Source organism: Lithobates pipiens, unplaced genomic scaffold (genome assembly GCF_037356315.1).
Source record: "Lithobates pipiens isolate NorthernLeopardFrog02 unplaced genomic scaffold, aLitPip1_a1.2 Scaffold_23, whole genome shotgun sequence".
NCBI classification, from domain to species: Eukaryota; Metazoa; Chordata; class Amphibia; order Anura; family Ranidae; genus Lithobates; species Lithobates pipiens.
The window spans coordinates 163545562-163565069 of record NW_027507785.1 but is presented as its reverse complement, the minus strand read 5'-3'; the positions used below and the strand labels follow the sequence as shown (position 1 = coordinate 163565069).

The following is a 19508-nucleotide window of genomic DNA, read 5'->3' as shown; positions in this document are numbered from 1 at the left end:
AGCGCATGAAGGCCATGGAGGAGAGGCAAGGCCAGGCTATGAAGGGGGTGCAGGAGATGATCAGTGCCACAGTCAGGGCAGCGCAATCCTGTGCCAGTGTCCCAGTGTGCCAACCTGTGCTTGAGCCCCTCCCTCTGCTCGGCCCTTAACCCCACCTATGCAGGGCTCCACTGCGGTGGTCCGGATGTGCCAGTCCAGTGCTGATCCTCAGCCATGGTGCTGGCACTGCCTGCTGATTGGCTTCTCCACTGCTATCTCCCTCACTGTCTGAAACCAGCACCATAATAGAGACTGAGCATTGACAACTGCGCAGAGATAGAGAGCACTGACACCCGCGCCGAGATGGAGAGCACTGACACCCGCGCCGAGATGGAGAGCACTGACACCAGCGCCGAGAGAGAGAGCACTGACACCAGCGCCGAGAGAGAGAGCACTGGCACCAGCGCCGAGAGAGAGAGCACTGGCACCAGCGCCGAGAGAGCACTGGCACCAGCGCCGAGAGAGAGAGCACTGGCACCAGCGCCGAGAGAGAGAGCACTGGCACCAGCGCCGAGAGAGAGAGCACGGGCACCAGCGCCGAGATGGAGAGCACTGACACCAGCGCCGAGATGGAGAGCACTGACACCAGCGCCGAGATGGAGAGCACTGACACCAGCGCCGAGATGGAGAGCACTGACACCAGCGCCGAGATGGAGAGCACTGACACCAGCGCCGAGATGGAGAGCACTGACACCAGCGCCGAGATGGAGAGCACTGACACCAGCGCCGAGATGGAGAGCACTGACACCAGCGCCGAGATGGAGAGCACTGACACCAGCGCCGAGATGGAGGGAGAGCACTGGCACCAGCGCCGAGATGGAGGGAGAGCACTGGCACCAGCGCCGAGATGGAGAGAGAGCACTGGCACCAGCGCCGAGATGGAGAGAGAGCACTGGCACCAGCGCCGAGATGGAGAGAGAGCACTGGCACCAGCGCCGAGATGGAGAGAGAGCACTGGCACCAGCGCCGAGATGGAGAGAGAGCACTGGCACCAGCGCCGAGATGGAGAGAGAGCACTGGCACCAGCGCCGAGATGGAGAGAGAGCACTGGCACCAGCGCCGAGAGAGAGAGCACTGGCACCAGCGCCGAGAGAGAGAGCACTGGCACCAGCGCCGAGAGAGAGAGCACTGGCACCAGCGCCGAGATGGAGAGAGAGAGAGCACTGGCACCAGCGCCGAGATGGAGAGAGAGAGAGCACTGGCACCAGCGCCGAGATGGAGAGAGAGAGAGCACTGGCACCAGCGCCGAGAGAGAGAGCACTGGCACCAGCGCCGAGAGAGAGAGCACTGGCACCAGCGCCGAGAGGGAGAGCACTGGCACCAGCGCCGAGATGGAGAGCACTGGCACCAGCGCCGAGATGGAGAGCACTGGCACCAGCGCCGAGATGGAGAGCACTGGCACCAGCGCCGAGATGGAGAGCACTGGCACCAGCGCCGAGATGGAGAGCACTGGCACCAGCGCCGAGATGGAGAGCACTGGCACCACACCAGCGCCGAGAGAGAGCACTGACACCACACCAGCGCCGAGATAGAGAGCACTGACACCACACCAGCGCCGAGATAGAGAGCACTGATACCAGCAACTCACTGCGGGACCCAGAAATGACACCACTCAACCTCTTCAAACGGGAGGGTACGGGCATATAGTACGGTGTGCTTTTTTTGTACAAGGAAGTGAGCCAAAGGTAGAAAAAAAGGTCCGTGTGCTAGATGATATAAATCGTTTATAGAGTTATGCATATACATGGTCTACTGGTCACATGTGTTGAATTCCTCCGCGATCCATGCCTCATTCATTTTTATAAATGTGAGGTAGTCAATACTGTCGTGAGCTAGGTGAGTGCGCTTATCGGTCACAATCCCCCCTGCTGCGCTGAACGTCAAGAGGTCAAGCCTGCCCACCCAGTAGTCCAGGGGTTCATCACTTCTCAGAGCGTCCACATCGGCTGTTAACCCGATTTAGTCGGACACCTGTCAGTCTAGGCGTTCCCTGATGCTGGATCCGGATGAGACCTGTCGATGGGTCGGCTGAAAGAATGACCTCATATCAGAAGTCACCAACACATCTTCAAACCGCCCTCTTGCAGGCGCTGTTGGATTGGTACCCACAACTCTTTCTCTGGGAGTGGAAATTCCTCTGCCAGTGCACGCAAAAGCAGAATGCAGCATTTCTCTAAGCAAGGCCTGTAAGTGCTCCATTCTGACAGCCCTCTGTGATGGTGGTAACATTTCTGCCATTTTGTGTTTGTACCGGGGGTCTAAGTACGTTGCCACCCAGTACTGGTCCTTGACCTTTATGCTTTTTATACGGGGGTCCCTGTTAAAACACTGGAGCATGAAGGCCCCCATTTGCACTAAACTGGAAGCGTTGTGGTGGCCTGGCTCCTGCTCATCATCCAGGATAATGCCGCCCTCCTCGTTCTCCTCTCCCCATCCACGCACAACAACAGGGATCCCTGAAAGGTTTAAAGCATGCTCGTCTTGCTCCTCCTCATCTGCCCTGGCACCATCCTCCTCTGTCTCCATCCTCCTCTGTCTCCTCTTCAGACTCCTGTTGTTCACTTGTTTCAGATAAAGTAGCCCCCCCGGGAATTCATCCAGCATTGCGACTTCCTCATCTTCCTGCTCCGGCTCCTCCACGGCTTGATCAATGACACAACGCAATGCACGCTCCATAAAGAAGGCATAAGGTACGATGTCACTGGTGGTGCCATGGCTGTGACTGACAAGTTTGGTGATCTCATCAAATGGCCGCAGAAGTCTGCATGCGTCGCGCATGAGCAGCCACTGGCACGGTGAAAAAAAACCAAGCTCCCCAGAACCTGTTCTGCTGCAGAGTTCGTACAGGTAGACGTTAACTGCACGTTTCTGCTGGAGCAGCCTATCGAGCATATAGAAGATTGAGTTCCATCGCGTCGGGCAATCGCAAATAAGACGTCTGACCGGCAGATTGTGTCGCCACTGAATGTCAGCAAGGCGAGCCATGGCTGTGTAAGATCTTCTGAAATGGGCCGAGATTTTCCTTGCCTGCCGCAAGATGTCCTGGACCCCAGGGTATTTGACAACGAATTGCTGCACGACCAAGTTTAAGACGTGTGCCATGCATGGCACGTGTGTAATTTTGCCCTGTTTCAATGCGCTAAGGAGATTGGCACCATTGTCACACACCACTTTCCCAACTGCCAAATTGAGCGGTGTTAGCCACTGATCTGCCTGTGAACGCAAAGCTGAAAGGAGTGCAGGGCCAGTGTGGCTCTTGGCTTCCAGGCACCACAGAGGACAATTCTGAGGAGAGAGGAGAAGTAGTAGAAGAAGAGGCTGGACGTTGAGAGCCTGAAGTGTGGCTTTGTGGGTTCCGTTGCTCCCACTGGGCTCGGTGATGGCAGCTCATGTGCCTTCTTAACCACCCTAGCGGTAATCCCTAGTCTGGCTCGGGCTTGGATTTTAGTACCATAAGCGGTAACCCCGAGCCAGACTCGGGATCGCATCGCTGGATACAGGGAGAAGTTACTTACCTTGTCCCCTGGATCCAGTGATGTCCTCCGCGCTGTCCTCCGCTCAATTCACACAGTGCCCGAGTGCCGCGGGAGCGGAGATCGGCGCCAAATTCACAAAAGTAAAAACGCACAAAACACACACAGTACTGTAATCTTACAGATTACAGTACTGACTGTAATCTTACAGATTACTGTATAAAAAAAATTACACACCCCTTTGTCCCTAGCGGTCTGTGCAGTGCCCTGCATACACTTTTATATTATAAATACTGTTTTTTTCTGCCTGGAATTTGGAGATTGACCATAGCAACCAAAAAGTGTCCCTTTATGTCAAAAGTGATTTTAGACCAACTAGAAAATGGTGATAATAAATTATAATCACTTGCAGGATTGAGCGATAACGATTTGTGGGGAAATTCGTCATCAAACACTAAATCTAATGACAGCGACAATTCTGCAAATGAGCAAATTTCAGTGTTTTTGGATTTGATTACATTATTGAATAATTTTTATTTATTATATTATAAACTTTATCATACCCGGGATGTCTGCTAGACTCTGGTTTGAACAGATTTAAGAGAGTTATTCCTAAGAATTACAGGACTATAATATAAAACACCAAATTTCCATGCAAAATAATTGTACCGCTTTCAGCACCTAAAACCAGAACTAATAATACCGCCAGGGAGGTTAAGGCGGTCGTCCCTAGGTGAGTGTTGGGCTTACTGCAACTTATGCATTGACTGCAAAGGCTGCAGATGGCAACGCTATTTTCAGCAGCGGACATGTTAAAAAAAAAAAAAAAAAAAAAAAAAGCTCACACTGTGGAGCCATGTGCCGGCATCCTGGGAGCGCCAGATGTGACCGTACATGGTTGATGCCTCGCTCCTGATACATTAGCAGGCTGGTTTGTCCCTCCTGTGCAATGTAAGTTCCGCCTGCTTCTCCTCCCTATCTGCTGGTCTATATCTCCCTCTGAAATCCCCTCCTCTTCCTCTTGTGGGCACCCACGTGACATCACTAGACACGTCATCATCAACGTCGCCTTCCCCACCGCTATAATAGGAGATCTCGGAGTAGGCAGCAACACCGGGGACCAACCTCCTTGGGCTGATCTGGGTACTGTCGTCAGACTGCTGAGTGGTGGTTGTTGCTACCTCCTCTTCCTGATCCAATGCCAAGAGTGGCTGCGCATCAGAAATGTCTTGATATGGATCGGAAAATAATTCCTGTGACTCAAGCGGAAGGTATGTGGTGGTGGTGTTGGTGGTAGTGTCTTTGGGGGTGCACATAGCAGAGAATCAAGAAGAGGGTGCAGATCGAGAGGATGAGAAGGGTGCAGAAGAGTAAGGCTGAGTGAGCCACGCAACCAAGTCTGGTGCGTCCTTTGACGTAATCGAACGCACCTTCTGCAATTTCCCACTTTGGCTCAAGCCTGTTGCTCCTGCCCTACAAGTCTCTAGAGAAGTGCAGTATATGTGGAAGAAGGTATATAACACCCCGCTTCAATATGTCATTTTGGAGGGCCACTGGTCTATCACACCAGTTATAATACTTTTTTCTAATTGCGTTTGTCACTCTTTGTAGTATCGCTGCAGAACCGCTCAGCAGTCACAATGCTGCACTGTGGAAATGCACTATACTATGCTTTCTATATTTGAAAGTATTTTATACGTGTATTACACCCCTATATACTGCACACCAAATAGTACACCTATACCAGTCCTTAAAAGGACCTTTGTGGACCTAATAGTAGCTAGCTAGTAACTAGTGAATTGCAGACTGTCCCTGCTCCAAAAACCAAACTGTACCTCCCTACTCTGAGAAACGACAGCTGCAGAATCGGTCAGCAGCACTGCATGCAGTGCACTATAATATGCTTTCTATATTTGAAAGAAAGTATATTATACGTTTATTACAACCCTATATACTGTACACCTATACCAGTCCTTAAAAGGATCTTTGTGGACCTAGTAGCAGCTAGTGAATTGCAGACTGCCCCTGCTCCAAAAACCAAACTGTCCCTCCCTACACTGAGAAAAGACAGCTGCAGAATTCGTCAGCACAGCAGTACACTGTAATATGCTTTCTATATTTGAAAGAAAGTATATTACAACCTTATATACTGTACACCTATACCAGTCCTTAAAAGGACTTTTGTGGACCTAATAGTAATAGCTAGCTAGTGTTTAGACTTGACTGTCCCTGCTCCACACAGTGTCCTTTCCCTACACTGACGAAAGACGGAACATAAAATGGCCACCAGATCAGGTCTATTTATAAGGTAGGGGGTATGTCCATGTGCTGAAATGTCTCAATAGGCTGTCCTGTACCCCATGATGGATATGTCATGGGTCAAAGTTCTTCACAATGTAAACACAAATGTCCGCCGCGGACAGCACCAGAAGTCCGCCGGTTTGGCCAATTGCGAACGAGCCAAGTTTGCCGCGAACCGCAAGGCCATCTCTAATTGTCACAACCCTTTAGCATCTGATACATTTGAGCACAACTGCATCTTGTGTCTGTTTTATTGCAGGTCAGTGGCCAGACCTAAGCCTCTCCCACTTTGTGTCTATGTGCCCTATTTTGGCATTGTGTCCACACTAGCATTTGCAGAGTAATGGCCATAAAGGGATTACTTTGACCCAGTTGGCCAGCCTAAACATGTTTTGCAATATGTGTGAACTGTAAAGTCCCTGTTTTTCATTATACAGCAGTGTGCAAAGGGTTCACCCAGAATTTTTAGCGTTCACATAGTCACAACCCTTTAGCACCTAAATATATACATTTGGTATTTGTGCACATGTATCTAGTTTGTTGGGTTGATCCGCAGGGTACTAATACAGGTCTAGGGCCATGGTCTGCCTGTAGCAGAGCCTTGTCTCTGAAGACATTTTGGGGGTATGCCCATGGTGAAGGGCCCAGTCAAAATGGGGTCTCACCCTCTTTCATCCTTTCCCGGGTTCAAAGACATCTGCTGCAGTATTGTGCTTGGCTTGCACCCTTTAAAGCTGTTCCGTGGTGCTGGCCTGCCTATGTTTTGCTCTCTGGACCAAGCATGTGGCCCGAGACTTTAGCCAGATCCTTCTATACACCAAACACTAGAGCTTTTACCTGTGCCCTTTGCTACTGCATCAATGATTTGGTAGATACATGTCTCTCTTTATTCCATCCATATGCAGATGATTTTTGGCTCAAATGCTTGTCGGCTGAACGCCCATTTTAAGCTCCTATAGCTTCTACGCTTTAAGGAGAATGCTTGGTACCTTACATTAAAGAGCATGAATACTCTCCCCACCCAGGAAAAGAATGTCCATGCTTCCACAAGTAGACCTTTTGCTTCAGAGTTTATATAAAAAAAAAAATTCTCAGGCCTTGAGTTCCCACCTGAAATCTGGAAAAACTTTAAGGAGTGTTTTTCCAAGCCAGGCACCGAACCCTCTCCCTAGTAAAGGGGTGTCCCTACTTGACGCAATGGGATAGTGTCTCTCCTCCCTCTGATCCCTGGAATTGTCAGATGTTTGGGGGCAGTGTGTCATTTCCAGGGGCTACAAATTGAAGTTTCGAAATCTGCTTCTACTCTGATTTACTGTATGCAGGGGGTTGTTTCCAAAGTAAGTACTTCTTAAGTATGGAACACTTTCAGGGTTTCTACTGTAACCTATTCACAGTTCCAAGGCAAATGGAGGTGTTCAGCCCATTCTCGATCTGTAGACTCAACTTCTTCTTATGGGTTCAAACGTTTTGCATGGAATTGGGCCAGATTGGTCTTTTCCTCTTTCTGGAGGATTTTCTGGCTTTAGACATCTGTAATGCTTACCTGCTGAGTCCCATCTTTTCTCCTCAACGCTATGCGTGTTTTGCAATACCTGTCCAGGACACCATGGATTTTCACCAGGGTGCTTCCCCTAGTCATAGCTGTGCGCCAGGAAATACACTTTGTGGGTTACCTGGATGATTTTCTGCTAAAGGATCCGTTTTTTCTATCACTGTCAGCTGATGTCCTGCAGACAGTCAAGACTCTGTTTTAGAGAACCCGTATATTGGATACAGTCCTGTCCCGGATTATAACAGCTACCACTATACTGACCAGCGATTCTATTCAAACCTAGTCGCTGTACCATAGTCCAGTGGTGGTGTTCATTCTGTTCTGGATCTGAAATCCCTCCACATATACTTTCAAATTCCAACATTTTGCTTGGAATCAGCAGGTCCAGTTATTGCACCTGTGAGAACAGGGCAGTACCTGACATCTGTAGACATCCAAGATGCCTATCTGCATATTCCCATTTATCCACCTCATCAGCTCTTTCTAGCTTTGCAGTAAGAGACCATCACTTTCAGCTTCTTGCACTGCCTTTTGGCCTATCATCTGCTCCCAGAGTATTCAGGAAAGTCCTAGCCCCTCATCTTGCCCTTCCAAGATGGGTGCCAAATATTTTAGGCCTCATCACATGTGCAGATATGTGAGTTTTTCTGCATGCATTTTGCAAGGACATAGAGAGCAATTGTTTTCTCTACATGCCCTGTTCATACCACAACACTAGTATTGCGTGCAGATTTTTCTGTGCAGGAATCTACAACGTGTATACAGTTTTCTGCATGGAAAAAAACTGACATGACATTGTGGTGTGAACAGGACAGAAGAGAAAGTGATGACACAAGGTATGATGTCTATATGTGCATAAAAACAAAAAAATGCATGAAAACTGATGTAAACTCTTGTCTCTGCAAGTGAAATCTGCATGTTTTTTTCCAACAGTTTTTATGCAGGTATGATATGAATGAGGCCTTAACTCCGGAAAAAAAAACTGATGCAGCTGTCTTATCTACAGACTGTTAAGCTGCAATATGTTTTTTTTGTTTTAGGGCTAACGTACTACAGTTTGCATGGTTGTGTATTAGACATTTTAAATCTTAAATGCTGTCATTTGAACTAATTTTAATTGTAAAATGAATTGTTCAGGTCCTTTTTCTCTACCTAATATAACACTGTTTGCTAATGTGAATGCTTATCATTAAGCACAAGTATTTTCTGCTCTCCATGCATTCTAATTGGATTGAAGATGTACCAAAATGCATGCAAATCCCTGTGTGAACAGGTCTGCAACAAATACAAAAACAAGCACACTTTAGTCTACAAAGAAGAGTTAAAATCAGCAATATTTTTTTTGAGTGATTAAGGTTGATCACGTTCATTTTTCTACTTATATTTGAGGCCAGGCCAGTGCACAATACTATCTACATCTAAAATTAAACATGCTTGTCATTCACGCCATACACATAATATTTTTTACTTTACATTTTTTTTTCTCTAGTGCCAAAGACTGAAATGATGGATAATCGTTTGGGTAATCTGGCGGAAGAGTTTAAGGATCTGGTGTATCCACCTGGTTATAACCCTGAAGGCAAATCTGTGAAAAGGAAACAAGGTAGGAAAAGTTTGTGCACATTGAAGTTTGGAAGATCTGTTAAAGCGGAGGTCCACCCTAAAATGGACCTCCGCTCATCGGAATCCCCCCCCCCTCCGGCGCCACAATCGGCACCTTTCAGCGGGGAGGGGGGTGCAGTTACCTGGATAATCCAGGTAACTGCACCCACTTCCGGGCTAGCTCTCTGCGGAAGGAGCGTAGGTTACGCCCCCGTTCCGCAAGCGCCCGCCCCCTTCAGCAAGTGCCCCGCTGCCTGCTGGGAAACACACAGCTCCCAGAGGCAGCGGGGACCGTCCGTATTGCGCCGCGCGGCTCGCGCATGCGCAGTAGGGAACCGGGAAATGAAGCCGAAAGGCTCCATTTCCTGATTCCCATACCCAAGATGGCGGCGGGACCCGGCAGCCGAGCGAGCGATCGGCTTCGGGTGCCGACATCGCGGGCGCGCTGGACAGGTAAGTGTCACTATTTAAAAGTCAGCAGCTGCAGTATTTGTAGCTGCTGGCTTTTAAAAAAAAAAAAAAAAAAAACGCGGAGTCCCGGTGGACTCCCGCTTTAAATGCTTTTGGTATGTATTATCCCCATCCCGACTTTCATTGGTTTGGAGCTACTGTACAGCAGCTGTAACTTGGATGGTCTGAATATACTGTGCAATGTGGCTGATCTAGAACGCGGTTACCTTTTTTCTCTTTTTTTTTTTTTTTTTTTGTTATTTTTATAAATACTGGAAAGTAAACCATTTTTAACCACCACTTATTTTTTATATTTTCTCTGATACCAATGTCTTGATGCTTTTTTCCACCCATTTTAATTCTTAAAGCAGAACATCACTCTCTCAATCAATATTGACTATTTTTACTCCTTAAGCCGCTAGCATTAGTAAATAGATAGGAAAGCATATCACATTTACTTTTTGTTTTCTATAATTTTTTCAATTACTTCCTGGTTTCCATGCCTAGCCAAATAATGTCTTACATCCCAGAAGTCTTCAGGAGCTGTTTTCTCAGCTAAGTACATCCTCCTGCCTGCATGTCTGATCTAAGTGTATGTCTGGACTCCAGGAATTAAATGCTACATGAATCATCTGCCCTTAGTCAAGATGACCACGGCCAGACATGCTATGGGGTGTTTTTCAAAGTGATTTCTCAGCAAAATAAAGAATGCAGACATGAATGGGTGGGTGAGTTTACTTTAAATATCAAAAATTATTTATATAGCGTTTTTGTTTAGTGGTGCTCAGATGCAGTGTAGATCCACTTTAAATGGTGTATTGTCACTGAAATTCTCCACCCAAGTGGAATAATCATTAACCCATAGCTGTACCTATACATATAAATGCAGCATGCTAGATCATTCCAAAGAGTAAACCAAGTTGTACCGTATATACTCGAGTATAGGCCGACCCGAATATAAGCCGAGGTCCCCAATTTACCCCCAAAAAACTGGAAAAAATTATTGACTCGTGTATAAGCCGAGGGTGAGACATGCCTGTCCATCCCTGTGTGTCGTCCATCCCTGTGTGTGTCCATGCATCCGTGTGTGTGTGTGTCCATGCATCCGTGTGTGTGTGTGTGTCCATGCATCCGTGTGTGTGTGTCCATGCATCTGTGTGTGTGTGTGTCCATGCATCCGTGTGTGTGTGTGTCCATCCATCCCTGTGTGTGTGCATGCATCCGTGTGTGTGTGTGTGTGTGTCCATGCATCCGTGTGTGTCCATCCATCCCTGTGTGTGCATGCATCCGTGTGTGTGTGTGTGTGTGTGTGTGTGTGTGTGTGTGTGTGTGTCCGTGCAGCCTACCTGTGTCCAGCCTGCCTGTGTCCGTCCAGCCTGCGTCCCGTCCCGGCCTGCGTCCCGTCCCGGCCTGCGTCCCGTCCCGGCCTGCGTCCCGTCCCGGCCTGCGTCCCGTCCCGGCCTGCGTCCCGGCCCGTCCCGCAGCTCTTCGTCGGTGGCCATTCTAGGATTCAAAAGCCGCGCCTCCGTCGGTGATAGGCGGAACACTCAATTTCCCACTGACTGCTGGGAAATTGAGTGTTCCGCCTATCGGATGTCCGTGATAGGCGGAACACTCAATTTCCCAGCAGTCAGTGGTCCGCCTATCATGGACGTCCGCTCATCCTCATACTACGGACGAGGATGAGAGGACGTCCGTGATAGGCGGAACACAGACTGCTGGGAAATTCAGTGTTCCGCCTATCACAGGCGAAGGCGGAGACGGAGGCGCGGCCTTTGAATCCTAGAATGGCCGCTGTCTGTCTGCTCGACACGCTGATCGGGCAGACAGACAGCGATGACTCGAGTATAAGCCGAGGGGGGCACTTTCAGCCTCAAAAAAGAGGCTGAAAATCTCGGCTTATACTCGAGTATATACGGTAATTGCGTTTAGAACTTCTTTAAAGAAATGCATTGAACAGTTTGCTATCTGTTTACCTCAACTGGTCAGTGACTTTTTTGATAGTAATCATGCCTCTTCCTTCCTTTAATAAAATTTTACCTCTATTACCACCGCAGTGCATCATCTTCACTGTCTTTAATTCCGTCACTTTATTAGCCTTTAAATCACTACCATGACTGCCCTGAACGTGACTAATACATTTTCAGACTAAATTCAGATAGGGTCTTAGGGTGGGCTGGCTGGAGGAGAGAGTGGCTCTTTACGCGGATGACCTACTGCTATTTTTAAACGACGCTGGTGACTCTCTGAGGGGTGCACTCAGAGTCATGGACGCCTTCTCCACCTTCACGGGGTTGAGGGTGAATTGGCACAAGTCCAAGCTCTTTCTGGTGGATAAGGAGGCCAGATCCTCCTCACCCTCCTCTATCCCGCTTCAATGGGTTGATAAGTTTACCTATTTAGGTATCATCGTCTCAAGAGAAAGTGGGGACTTTGTACGGCTCAATCTTAAACCTGTCCTGGTAGTAATTCAATCCAAACTGAGGGTGTGGGGCAATCTTCCCCTTTCCCTCATTGGGCGCATCAACCTTCTTAAAATGACGTACATCTTTAGAAATTCCCCACAATGGCTGACAAAAACCTTCTTTAATTCTCTTAAACAACTCTTCCTCTCCTTTATTTGGGGGTCTAAATCACCTAGATTCAAATACACCACTCTGACCATGCCTGTGGACAGTGGGGGTAGGCTCTCCCTGATTGCCACAAATATTTCTTCGCCACTCAGCTTGTAACCGCCCATTGGAGGTTGCAGCCAGATCTCACCAATTCTGCGACGGTGCTGGAGGCGGCTATAGTGGGGTCTCTGGAGGCCTTGAAGAGGTTGCTATTCAAGGGGGCCAAAAACACCTCACTGCCTCACCCCTTCTATGCGGGCATGGAAGGTGGGAGAGGCGCTAAGGGCACCCCAGCCGAACTCCTGGTCTCCTCACACCCTCCTGTGGCTGAACCCTAACCTATCACAGTTCAATACCATCCCGGATCCACAGGCTTGGGCCAAATACAAAATACTGACCCTTGAGAATGTTATCACCATCGGAGAGCTCACTCCCTTTCATGTATTGCGTACCGAATTTAATGTACCTACACGGGCCCATTTCCGGTATCTCCAAATCGCTCATGCTGACAGGTGTCAGTTCTTAGGCCAAACAATTATACTGGAATATTCAGAGCTTGAATCCACCCTTCGGGTAAAAGATTTGGAGAAACCCACGTCTCAGATCTACGGGTCCCTGCTGGTTGCTGCCATCCCCGAGCTGTCCTCCATCTGCAGGAAATGGGTGGGGGACTTACCGGAGCTGGATGAGGATGATTGGAGGGAGATTTGGGATTTTCCATTCTCCCCTCTGGTTTCAGCCAGGGACAAACTGGTCCAATACAAAATTGTTCACAGAGCTCAGGACATGCCCCACAGGCTGCACCAGATGTCGTTGGCGCATTCTCCGGTGTGCTGGCGCTGCTCCTACCAGCTGGGGGATTAATGTCACATTTTCTGGGCTTGCCCAGCATTTGTACATTATTGGAACTAAGTACTCCAAGATCACGAAGACTAGTGTCCCTTATGATCCTAAACATTGTCTGCTGGGACTGGTGGAACAAATGTCGATGCTCAGAGCTAAAAAAAATACTCATATCCCTGCTGTTGTATTATGTGCGTAAGGCCATCACGATGAACTGGAAACAATCATCTCCCCCCTCTGTCAGATTCTGGAAGAACCTGGTGAACGCCAGTTTACCCCTTTATAAAGCCACCTACTCTGGCAGGGGTTGCCCACAAAAATTTTAAAAGGTATGGACCTTGTTGGTTAGACGATAACATCACGGCAACAAATGCAGTAACCAACCCCTAGATTAACATTATGGTTATAGTATGGCAGTAAATTGACCCAGTTACTCTCATGTCACATTATCCTGTTGTCATAGTATTGAGCAGATTCTCCTGAACTAAACCTCTCCCCACATTGGGATATAGATAAGTAAGGTTGTTTATGTTCTATGGTCTCCCCTGTTGCGGTCTGTTGCTGCATCAGCGGCAGTTTGTTATATGATGTGCTCTGGTCTGTTGCCGCATCAGAGGATCTTGATTATTTCCCACCTTGACTACTGCAACTCTCTCCTTAATGGCCTACCCTTAAGCAGGCTATCCCCCCTTCAGTCTGTTAGGAATGCTGCTGCTAGACTAATACACCTCACTAATCGTTCCGTGACTGCTGCCCTTCTCTGCCAATCCCTTCACTGGCTTCCCCTACCCCACCGTTTAAAATTCTAAATGCTAACCGTAACATACAAAGCCATCCACAACATCGCCCCCATCTACATCACGAACCTCATCTGCAGATATCTCCCAAATCGTCCCCTCCGCTCCTCCGAGGACCTCCTGCTTTCTAGCTCCCTTGTTACCTCCTCTCATGCTCGCCTTCAAGACTTCTCCAGAGCCTCTCCCATCCTCTGGAACTCCCTGCCCCAGTCTGTCCCATCAGCCCCTACCCTGTCCACCTTCAGGAGTTCCCTGAAAACTCATTTATTCAGGGAAGCCTATCCCACACCCACCTAACTGTCCCCGAGCCACCCCCATCAAATCATTCTCTGCAGCCATTACCTTTTTTGTACCACCACCCCCTCCCTTTAGAATGTAAGCTCTACGAGCAAGGCCCTCCTGTACCTTTTGTATTGTACTGTAATTGTGTTGTCCCCACCCCCCTATACATTGTAAAGCGCTGCGTAAACTGTTGGCGCTATATAAATCGTTAATTATAATAATAATAATATGCCCCTACGTGGGCAATGTTTGGCCCCTGTGTGGGCAATTTTGTATGCTAATGGAAAACTCAATAAAAAAGATTTCTCTTATTTTCACCGACCGACACGGCTCCTCTCTGTAACAAAATTGGTTGTCGGCCCTATCACTGGAGATTACTAGGCAAAGTTGTAATACAACACTTTAGAACTTTAGTTCCGCCCACGGGGGCGGTCCCTTAGGCTACAATCCCCACACTCGGCCCTAGCAGCCTCAGTTTTATTTTGCCTAGTGAGGAGATAGACCTAGGAACCCTGCGGGCCCATAGGTCCGTGTTTTTTTGATGCAGAAGCTTTTTGCGCAAGATGAATGATCCTGTGATCTTCTATCAACAGCCGGCTGGGTGACAGGCTGGTTCACTTATCCTTGTAGTCTATAAATAATGTGCCAGCCTCAAATTCAAATAGGATACCATCGTCCCAATTAGTGTATACAGGAAAACTAAGCATATGCTCAAAACTTCAAGGAAAACGGCTCAGAATTAGAGGGTTTTCTAGTAGTTAAGTGGGAAGTAGGGACTATTGCGGTATCATGTAGTAATCAAAACATAATAATTCATAAAATTTACTCATGTTTTATTATAAATAAACACAGATATACACATGACAAAAAACAGACAAAGTATATTCAACCAGAAAAGAGGGCAGAATAAATTCAAGAATGATTAAGAGATTTTCCAACAGTGGGATTTTTTACAAAGGTATAGAATTGACGTAAACATCCGACCGGTTTCGCGGCACTAAAAACGCCGCTTCCTCAGGGAACGTCACTTTGTAAATCTAATGTATATAAAGAGGACATGGTTTTTAAAAATACATAGAGTGGCATAAACAAATACATAAATAAGTATTAGTCATATGCAATCAAAAAAATATTGTTCAATCCAATTGTAGTATAAATAGAGAGTAGAAGTACACAACAGAGAAAATAGTAAGTCATGACTCACCCCTGAAACTCCCAATCCCTCTACAGTCAAGCGACCAAACTCGAGACACCCAAGATTGGGGTGCCCCCCCTGGGGGCGGACGCGGGGGGTATGTATAGTGGATAGAGAGGCTTAGCACAGCGAATAAAGGACTGGAATAAAAAATATAAATGACAAGATCCATTTGCAAAATTATATGTATAAGAATAAGTTGGGGACCATGGATGGAAAGTTTAAGGGCGCTAGATTAGTTAGAAAGTAGATAGGAAAAATCTATCACACCAAAAAAGGAGGAAAACACCCGGTGGTCCATGGTCAGTATTGCTAAGTGGAAGCCAAGGGTGTCTCGAGTTTGGTCGCTTGACTGTAGAGGGATTGGGAGTTTCAGGGGTGAGTCATGACTTACTATTTTCTCTGTTGTGTACTTCTACTCTCTATTTATACTACAATTGGATTGAACAATATTTTTTTGATTGCATATGACTGCATATGACTGTAATACTTATTTATGTATTTTTTGTTTATGCCACTCTATGTATTTTTAAAAACCATGTCCTCTTTATATACATTAGATTTACAAAGTGACGTTCCCTGAGGAAGCGGCGTTTTCAGTGCCGCGAAACCGGTCGGATGTTTACGTCAATTCTATACCTTTGTAAAAAATCCCACTGTTGGAAAATCTCTTAATCATTCTTGAATTTATTCTGCCCTCTTTTCTGGTTGAATATACTTTGTCTGTTTTTTGTCATGTGTATATCTGTGTTTATTTATAATAAAACATGAGTAAATTTTATGAATTATTATGTTTTGATTACTACATGATACCGCAATAGTCCCTACTTCCCACTTAACTACTAGGAAATCCTCTAATTCTGAGCTGTTTTCCTTGAAGTTTTGAGCATATGCTCAGTTTTCCTGTATCCTTGTAGTCTCTCCAGTCCGGCCATCGAGCGTGTGCAGGTCACAGCTACGGCTCGGCAGGCCACGACATACCTCAGCTCCAGAGGTGGTTCGGTGAGCTTTTATGCTCCGGGGCATACATATGACCGGGCTACTGATCTGTGTCACAGTATGCCGGGTCAGTATTCTTCCCTGTACTGATCAGGAGTTGGCTACAATGGAATGTCTCCCAGCTCTTCAGGACTGGTAAGTACGGCTCTCCCTGTCTCGGCAGGGTTGAGCAGCTGGGCATTCCCTGGGAGGTCGATTTGGGGGCCCCCCCCACCCCTCTCTATTCTCTGCCCTGTCCCTAACTCCCTTCCTTCCCCCCCTCATGGGGGGGGGGGCTTTGCATGGATGCTAAGCGGTGTGTGTGTGCCCCTGGGCCCTGGCTGTACTGGGGTGCCTGGGTCCTGAGTGCTTAATTCCGGGTGGTGTCTGTGAGGATTGCCCCGTGTCTGTGCAGCGCTGTGCCTGCCACATGTTTCTTTCTGCCTCTCATGGCACTGGTTGGTGGCCATTTTCAGTGTGGGCAAGGGACCGCATGCTTCAAGCAGCCATGTTCCCGGGGATTCCCTATTCAGAACACTGGCGGCCATTTTCTTGAAGCCGGACCATGTTTTTTGTGCTCTAGCAGCAGCTTCCTGTGCCCTCCGCTTCCTGTTTTGTCCTCAGAGTGCTGGCAGGCTTTCTATGTAATCTGGACATATTTTTCACATCGCTCAGCAACCGTTCACCAAACGGTCTGATGGGCTGCCACGACACAGCTTTGGTCCCTCTGCATCTGGGAGCGCTAGGGGGCTACAGGCACTGCTGTATACAGCGCGGAACTCCTCAGGGCAGTGAGTCTGGCGGGTTAGAACCCCTCAGTCAGTGGCAGCAAGGAGGGTGGGACTGTCGCTGTCCTAAGTCCCCTTCGGGTGGCAGACAGGGTAGGGTCAGCATGGCTTCAGATACTGGTGTTTCTTCCACCGAAATCCAGGCAATTGCAACTGGGTCACCTGCAGGGGCGGACTGACCCATCGGTCATTCGGTCGCCGTCCGAGGGCCCGGACCCATTAGGGGCCCGTGGCCGGCCCAACGAGAGGCCCCTTAAAGCGTCTGTAATAATACCGCTAACAGCGCGCTGCTTCCCGCCGGCCCCTCCTTCCCTCCCGTCCGTCGCAGGTGCATGCACTGTACACTACATCACCTAGGACAGACGAGAAGAGAGGAGGGGCCGGCGAGGAGCAGCGCGCCGTTAGCGGCATTCTTACAGGCATCGGGTGACCATGGTTAGTGAAACTTAATTTTTTTTACTGGAGGGCCGCCATCGGAGGGAGGGGGCACTGCAATGGGGCCTGGGCCAGACTTCAGTGAGCTCTCCCCCCCTCCCCACACTACCCCCCCTGTTTGCTCTCCCAGTGTTCCCCTGTGTGCCCCCCCAGTGTGTGTGTCCCCCAGTGTTCCCCTGCCTGTGTGTTCCCCTGTGTGTCCCCCCAGTGTGTGTCCACGCCAGGGTTCCCCTGTGTGTCCCCGCCAGGGTTCCCCTGTGTGTCCCCGCCAGGGTTCCCCTGTGTGTCCCTGCCAGGGTTCCCCTGTGTGTCCCCCCCAGGGTTCCCCTGTGTGTCCCCCCCAGGGTTCCCCTGTGTGTCCCCCCCAGGGTTCCCCTGTGTGTCCCCCCCAGTGTTCCCCTGTGCGTCCCCCTGTGTGTCCCCTCCCCAGTGTTCCCCTGTGCGTCCCCCTGTGTGTCCCCTCCCCAGTGTCCCCCTGTGTGTTCCCCTGTGTGCTCCCCCCCAGTGTTCCCCTGTGTGTTCCCCTGTGTGCTCCCCCCCAGTGTTCCCCCCTGCGTGTTCCCCTGTGTGCTCTCCCCCCCCGTGCCCCCCTCCAGTGTCCCCCTGTGTGCTCCGTCCCCCTGTCTGCTCTCCCCCCCCCCCCACAGTGTCTCACTGTGTTCTTCCCCCTAGTGTTCCCCCCCCCACAGTGTCCCTCTGTGTGCTCCCCCCAGTGTACCCCTGTGTGTCCCCCCCGTGTACCCATGTGTGTCCCCCCCGTGTACCCATGTGTGTCCCCCCCGTGTACCCATGTGTGTCCCCCCCGTGTACCCATGTGTGTCCCCCCCGTGTACCCATGTGTGTCCCCCCCCCGTGTACCCATGTGTGTACCCATGTGTGTCCCCCACACAGTGTTCTCCTGTGTGTTTCTCCCTTCCCCAGTGTCCCCCTGTGCCCTCCCTCCCTCCCAGGGTCTCCTTGTGTGCTCCCTACCCCCCCACAGTGTCCCCCTGTGTGCTCCCCACCCCCCACAGTGTCCCCCCCTGTGTGCTCCCCACCCCCACAGTGTCCCCCCCTGTGTGCTCCCCACCCCCCACAGTGTCCCCCCCTGTGTGCTCCCCACCCCCCACAGTGTCCCCCCCTGTGTGCTCTCCACTCCCCAGTGTCTTCCTGTGTGCTCCCCACCCCCACAGTGTCCCCCTGTGTGCTCCACCCCCCCACACAGTGTCCCCCTGTGTGCTCCACCCCCCCCCCCCGCACAGTGTCCCCCTGTGTGCTCCACCCCCCCGCACAGTGTCCCCCTGTGTGCTCCACCCCCCCCCCCGCACAGTGTCCCCCTGTGTGCTCCACCCCCCCCCCACAGTGTCCCCCTGTGTGCTCCACCCCCCCCCACAGTGTCCCCCTGTGTGCTCCACCCCCCCCCCCCCCCCCACAGTGTCCCCCTGTGTGCTCCACACCCGCCACAGTGTCCCCCTGTGTGCTTCCCCCTCCCAGGGTCTCCCTGTGTGCCCCCCCCAGTGTCCCCCTGTGTGCTTTCCGCCCTCACCCACCACAGTGTCCCCCTTTGTGCTCCACACCCCCCACAGTGTCTTCCTGTGTGCTCCCCACCCCCCACAGTGTCTTCCTGTGTGCTCCCCACCCGCCACAGTGTCTTCCTGTGTGCTCCCCACCCGCCACAGTGTCTTCCTGTGTGCTCCCCACCCGCCACAGTGTCTTCCTGTGTGCTCCCCACCCGCCACAGTGTCTTCCTGTGTGCTCCCCACCCGCCACAGTGTCTTCCTGTGTGCTCCCCACCCGCCACAGTGTCTTCCTGTGTGCTCCCCACCCGCCACAGTGTCTTCCTGTGTGCTCCCCACCCGCCACAGTGTCTTCCTGTGTGCTCCCCACCCGCCACAGTGTCTTCCTGTGTGCTCCCCACCCGCCACAGTGTCTTCCTGTGTGCTCCCCACCCGCCACAGTGTCTTCCTGTGTGCTCCCCACCCGCCACAGTGTCCCCCTGTGTGCTCCCCCCAGTGTCCCCCTGTGTGCTCCCCCCAGTGTCCCCCTGTGTGCTCCCCCCAGTGTCCCCCTGTGTGCTTTCCCCCTCCCCAGTGTCCCATTGTGTGCTCTCCCACCCACAGTGTCCCCCTCTGTGCTGTGCTCCCGCCCCCCATGTCACCCTGCGCAGGTGTGGCTTGGG

At 50.2% G+C, this 19508-nt stretch overlaps 1 protein-coding gene across 3 annotated transcripts in view; it reads left to right on the top strand.

Moving 5' to 3' along the window:
- XRCC6 (X-ray repair cross complementing 6) overlaps positions 1 to 19508 on the top strand; it is a 229176-nt gene that overhangs the window by 169391 nt on the left and 40277 nt on the right. For all 3 annotated transcript variants that reach the window (XM_077452527.1, XM_077452525.1, XM_077452526.1), the window contains one exon: positions 8855 to 8968. In XM_077452527.1, coding sequence (XP_077308653.1) covers positions 8855 to 8968 — 114 coding nt within the window. The remainder of the gene's footprint in view (positions 1 to 8854; positions 8969 to 19508) is intronic.